At 56.0% G+C, this 5,701-nt stretch overlaps 1 protein-coding gene across 3 annotated transcripts in view; it reads left to right on the top strand.

Annotated features, from left to right (window-relative positions):
• The window catches only part of GFRA2 (GDNF family receptor alpha 2), a 105,483-nt gene that overhangs the window by 90,606 nt on the left and 9,176 nt on the right, over nucleotides 1-5,701 (top strand). For all 3 annotated transcript variants that reach the window (XM_007450548.1, XM_007450550.1, XM_007450549.1), the window contains 3 exons: nucleotides 503-612; nucleotides 1,318-1,458; nucleotides 3,327-3,499. In XM_007450548.1, coding sequence (XP_007450610.1) covers nucleotides 503-612; nucleotides 1,318-1,458; nucleotides 3,327-3,499 — 424 coding nt within the window. The remainder of the gene's footprint in view (nucleotides 1-502; nucleotides 613-1,317; nucleotides 1,459-3,326; nucleotides 3,500-5,701) is intronic.

Genomic DNA, 5,701 nt, shown 5'->3' with positions numbered 1-5,701 from the left:
AGGAATGCCCAGGGGATGTCTCCTCCTAGGGGGACTCTTTCTTTAACCTCCCTGGGGGCTGTCCCCTTTGACCCCCAGACGGATTCTATGAAGTGGCTGGGCAGGGATTATTGTACTCATTCTGTGAGTGGCAGTGGTGCTGTGTTGGAGGACTTGGGAAAGGTCACCAGGAGTGGGTTGAGCAGGAAGCAGGGCCTGGCCTTCCTGCCTGGGTCCCAGGCATTCTCAGCAAACCCACCCGGGTTCCCTCCGTGTTCCTCCGACGGAGAGACACATTCAGAGCAGGCCTTGCCTAACCTGGGTGCCTGGGTCTCCAGGAAGTCCTGTCCTCAAGGAGCTCCTAGCCTAAAGCCCTCCAAGCTTCTTTCCCTCCGTCTTCCTCCTCTCTGTCTTCCTGGCTTCTTCCCACCCTGGGAGGCTGTGGAGAAGCTGCTCTGCCACCGGGGAAGCGGGAGGGCCGCCAGACTAACTTGCTGTCCGATGGGTCTTCTCTTGACCCCAGGTCCCGGCTGGCGGACTTCCACGCCAACTGTCGTGCCTCCTACCGGACGCTCACCGGCTGCCCCACTGACAATTACCAGGCATGTCTGGGCTCCTACGCAGGCATGATCGGTAAGCTGCCCCCACCCGGGCTCTCGGTGGCTCCCGGCTGCCCCAGGCTCAGTTAGGGACCGAGGCCCAGCTCAGGGCCGGCGGGTGGACAGCCTGAGCTGGCCCCTTTCTGCTGTGATGGGAGCTGGAGCTTTATCATGGGGGAGGAGGCCCCTGGGGCCTTAGGAGCTTCCAAAATAAGAAGAAAGGGTAACATTCATTGTGCAACATTCCAGACGCTGTGCTAAGCAGTTTACATGGACTGTCTTATTTAAGTCTCACGGCAGCCCTTACTAGGCAGGGGGTGGGGCTCCATTTTACAGATGGGAAAACTGAGGCTTGGGGAAGCTAAGTAACTTGTGCAGGTTCGCCCTGCTAGTCAACGTTGGCACTGGGATCCAAACCCAAGAGAGAGCCTTAGCCTCCCTGACTGGAGGACACATGCTCTGCTTGTTGGCGAAAGAGAAAGCGAGGGCCCGTGCTCTCGGGTGCGGGGTTGGGGGGCTCCTGGGTATCCCCTCTGCGGCCTGGTCTGTCCTTTATGCCATGCCCCCCTGCTGACCCCCGTGGTTTGGAATGTGAGCTGGGATATATGTGTGTTGAGGGGCAGGTGGATGGGAGGGAGGGGGGTGTCCGAAGCCTCTTCTCTGATGGGCCTGAGGTCTGGGGGCCCGAGGGGAAGCCTTACTGTTCCTCTCTCCTTTGCCTCCCTTTCTCCCTGCCTAGGGTTCGATATAACACCCAACTACGTGGACTCCAGCCCCACTGGCATCGTGGTGTCTCCCTGGTGCAGCTGTCGTGGGAGCGGAAACATGGAGGAGGAGTGTGAGAAGTTCCTGAGGGACTTCACCGAGAACCCGTGCCTCCGTGAGTCCTGCCACGTCCTCCGCAGCCAGCAACCACCCCCCACCCCTCCTATCCCAGGGGGCCCTGGAGCTCTGCCTGGCCATTCCCTCCTTCCCCTTGTGGTGGCCAGTGACGCCTGCAGGGCTTCTCCAGCAGGAGGGTTGCCTGCGGAGACCATGGGTTTTGTGCTCTCGGGGATTCACACTGGAGCTGTCTGGAGGCCACTGGAGGCCTTCCACCTATGTCGAGTCAAGGCCGAAGGTTTCTGGTCTGTGATCCTGACAGGCTCAGCTAGGTTCCTTCAGGCACAGCCCTGTGGTGAGGTCTTAGCATCTGTCACTTTTCCCTTTAAGGATCGATTTCCCCTTGGAATTGGAGTTTCATCAAACTCCTAATCCGAAGGCTAGAGAGAAGGAAAGGTCAGCCACAAGCTCTGCCTGCCTGGTCTTTCTAGTCTGACACCCTCGCTATCCACATCCACCTGGAGATCTCCCCTTTTCCTGGCCTCTTTTCTTCCTTCCGTCCATCTGTCCATCCTGCCTTTCTGAAAGCACAGGGGGGTTAGAGATGGAAGTCACAGTGTTTGTCATTGAGCAACTCACCCTCTGAAGGAGGTGCACCATCACAGCCATCACAGTACGGTGGGGGAGGAACCGTGTTAGGGTGGAGGTCTGCGGAGGGGTCTGCAGAAGCCCAGGGTGGGGCTGCCCAAGTCAGCCTGGAGGAGGGGCGCCCTGAAGGCATCTCAGACCCACTTGGGGATCACTGGCCACCGGTCAGCTGAAGGGGCAGGGAGGGCCTGCTCGTCTGCTCTGGGCAGAGGTGGGTTTCAGGAACTGCAGACCACTTAGCCTTGCCGTACTGCATAAGGATGCCCAGGGTCACCTGGACAGGTGGAGAGAGTCCTCCTGGTGAGGGCCCTTGCAGATCTGAAGGCGTTTGGATCTTAGGGTCCTGCAGGTGGCGGAGGTGGTGTGAAGCTTGCTGAAGGGGTGTCGGCAGGTGGTGCCATGGTCAGATCTGATTTCGGAAGGCTCACTCTCTGGTTCTGGTGTGGAGGGGGTGGGGGTAGGGATGTGTTTCTCACAGGTGACCCAACACAGAGTCCGCTAGAGGTTGTTGTAGGTGCTCTCGGGAGAGGACAGCACCCACTGATCCAGAGCAGTGGCGGGGGGTGGAGTGGGGAGGTGGCCTTGGTTGATGGCAAACGGGTGGTTAGGGAAGTGTCCTGAATAACCCAGGTTTCTGACTTGGGAGACTTGGGTGGAGAAAGATGTCACCGTCAGGACTGGAAACGCAGCGGGAGGCAATGTTGCAGTGGAGGGAGTGGTGCTTAGTTCAGGCGGTGACATCATGAACTAGAAGTGCACCTGGGACTTGGAGGTGGAGCTTCATGTAGGCTCTTGGCTTGAGGACGCAGTTTTGTCCAAGAGGTCCCATTAGTTGGTCCTGAGTGGATTAGTGTAACTGACTGAGTGGGGGGTGGATGAGGCCACCTGGGGAGGGGGACTACGTCGGGGGGCCACGTGAGCATGGTGGTCTGCAATACTGAATGCCGCAGAGAAGGTGGGCTTGCGCCCTGGGCACTGCCTGCCCCTCGCCTCCCGGCTCCCCACACCCCACTTCTCCTGTTTTCGTCTTCATTCCGCATCTGGTACATTTCCTTTATTCCGGTTTCTCTTTTTCAACTTCCTTCCTGTTCTTTTCTTCTCTTGATATGAGACCTTGGTAGTTATCTGAAAGGGAGCTTCAGCCAAGTTAGTTTGGACGAGTTCCACCCCGCCCCCAGCTCTGGGCTATCACAGGGAAGGTCAAGTTTGGGCTGGCAAGGGGCAGAGTGATGGAGGGGCCTCTGATTTCTCTGCGTCTCCTGCTCTCTTTCCCCACAGGGAACGCCATCCAGGCCTTTGGCAATGGCACAGATGTGAACCTGTCCCCCCAAAACCCCTCATTCCAGGCCACGCAGGCCCCTCGGGTAGAGAAAACGCCTTCTTTGCCAGATGACCTCAGTGATAGCACCAGCCTGGGGACAAGCGTCATCACTACCTGCACATCTGTCCAGGTGAGGGGATGCAGCTCTGCCGCTGGGGAAATGGAGCCGGGGCAGTCTGAGGGCTTAGAGAAGCACCTGATGCCAGAGGCGAGGTGGGAAATTACAGCCTGGGGACCAGGGACGGGGCACACAAGTTCCTCCCTTTGGATCAGGACCCAAGAGGCAGGAAGAGCTGATGGGGGCTAGTTTTCCATGATTAATTCACTAACTGTCACCTTGCAAGTATCAGACACCTGTTCTGTCACAGGATTGTACTAGATACCATGGGGGTGCCAGAGAAATGGAATGGTTACCATTTACTAACCATCTACTAATTACTGGGTACTGTGCTAGTAGACTCTACCTATTTCATTGATTCTCACACCATGACCTGTTGGGATTCTTGTTTTACACGCAGGAAACTAGCCCAGGGGTGTTAGGCGACACACCCAAGGTCACACAGCTGGTTAGTGGTGGAATAAGATTTCAAACCTACATCTGATTCCAAAATCTGTGATTTTCATTTGTTTGTCCATCCATCCATCCATCCATCCATCCAACGTGTGTCATGCGTGCATTGTGTTCGACGTCTTATGTGAGATGCTAGGGAGACACTGGTGAATGAGGCTGATGCAGTCCTGTGTTTTGTGGTCCTTGCGGTCTTGTTGAGGGTCAGACAGTTCAACAAGCACCAGACGTGGGCTGCGGTCAGTGCCACAAGAGGAGACCACGTAGGTGGCATTGTGGAGACACATCACAGGGCTCCCCACTCAGCCTTTCTCTCTGCTGAGCTATCCTCATGCTGTCACACCATTTGGTACAGTAGATTCCTTGCTTAGGATGTTGGTTCTAATCAGAACGTGACCCTCCCCCCCCACACTCATACACACTCTCTCTCACACACACTCTCACACACCCTCATATATACTCATATACACACTCATACTATAGAACGAAGAGTTTAAAAGAAGACCTTGTGCAGAATATCATGGAAAACAGAGGAGGGGGGAAACAGTGAGGGTGTGGTGGTGGGGATAGGGGATGTTTCAGGCAGGAATTGGGGCTGGAATTGCTAAGGAGAGGTGGGGTCTGGAGTCCAGCCAGTGAGAGCACAGCGTGAGCAGTGGTTTGGGGGCCGGGGGAACAGGCCCAGCTGCGTGTGGCAATGAAGATGCCAGTCTGAGTGGGGCGGGCTCGTGGGATCACCAGTGAGCACTCACTACGAAGTTTCAGTCTTGCAAGATGAGTAACTCCTGGAGAACTGGTTACAGTGAGTGTTGTACTGTGTACTTGAAATTTGTATAGACCTTAAGTGTTCTCAGGGAAAAAAAAAAAAAAAAAAAAGCAAACAAAGAAGATGGTAGAAGTGTGAAGTGAGGGATGTGTTGATTGACTCGTGGTGAGTATTTTACAATATTTATGTATATTGGATTGTGCACCTTAAAAATATACAATTTTTTTTTTTTTTTTCTGGCCGTGCCGTTCGGCTTGAGGGATCTTAATTCTCCAACCAGGGATCGAACCCGGCAACTGCAGTGGAAGTGCAGAGTCCTAACCACTGGACCACCAGGGAATTCGCAAATAGATACAATTTTTGATGGTCAATATAACCTCAATACAGCCAGAGATGAAGAGCAGCGGGCTTTCAGAGTGCTGGCATGAGACCTGAGCAGGGATGGGGCCTGGCAGAGGTGTCCAGGTCGCCCCGGGCACCCCTTGCTGGTGCCCGTCCTGGTTGGGAAGCCCACTCCCCCTTCCCTTCCCGGTGGGCTGTAACAGCTGACCTCCAAGTGCCTTCAGGCCAGGCCCAGCCTGGGCTCCTCCATGCCCCGCTCCCCTCCATTAGGCCGCCCCTCCTGATTTGGGCTGAGGTGCCCGTGTCACCCCTGGGTGGCTTCTAATTACATTCAACATGCTTCAGCGGCTGCTGGCGGGGCTCGGGGGCCACTCCACAGACGGTTGCCAGCTCAATTTCATGCTAGAGTGGCGGGCAGCTCGGCAGGTCAGGGCTGTGCCACCTGTCAGGTGACCAGGCTCTGGCGTGGTCTCTCTGGGCACTGCCAACCTTCCTCCCCAGCCCCTTGGGGCTGGCTCACCGGGGAGATGCCCACTCATCAGGGACTGTGGACCCTTCCTAATACTCCCACAGAGTCACTGTGGGCGTGGAGAAGTTCAAAGCCCTGGTCTCATGCCCACTGCAGCCCCCTCAGTGCCTGATGACTCTGACTCCCT

The sequence above is a fragment of the Lipotes vexillifer genome, unplaced genomic scaffold, assembly GCF_000442215.2.
Source record: "Lipotes vexillifer unplaced genomic scaffold, Lipotes_vexillifer_v1.1 scaffold567, whole genome shotgun sequence".
Taxonomy (NCBI): domain Eukaryota; kingdom Metazoa; phylum Chordata; class Mammalia; order Artiodactyla; family Lipotidae; genus Lipotes; species Lipotes vexillifer.
The sequence above is the reverse complement of the archived record's forward strand: the minus strand, read 5'-3'. Positions and strand labels throughout refer to the sequence as shown.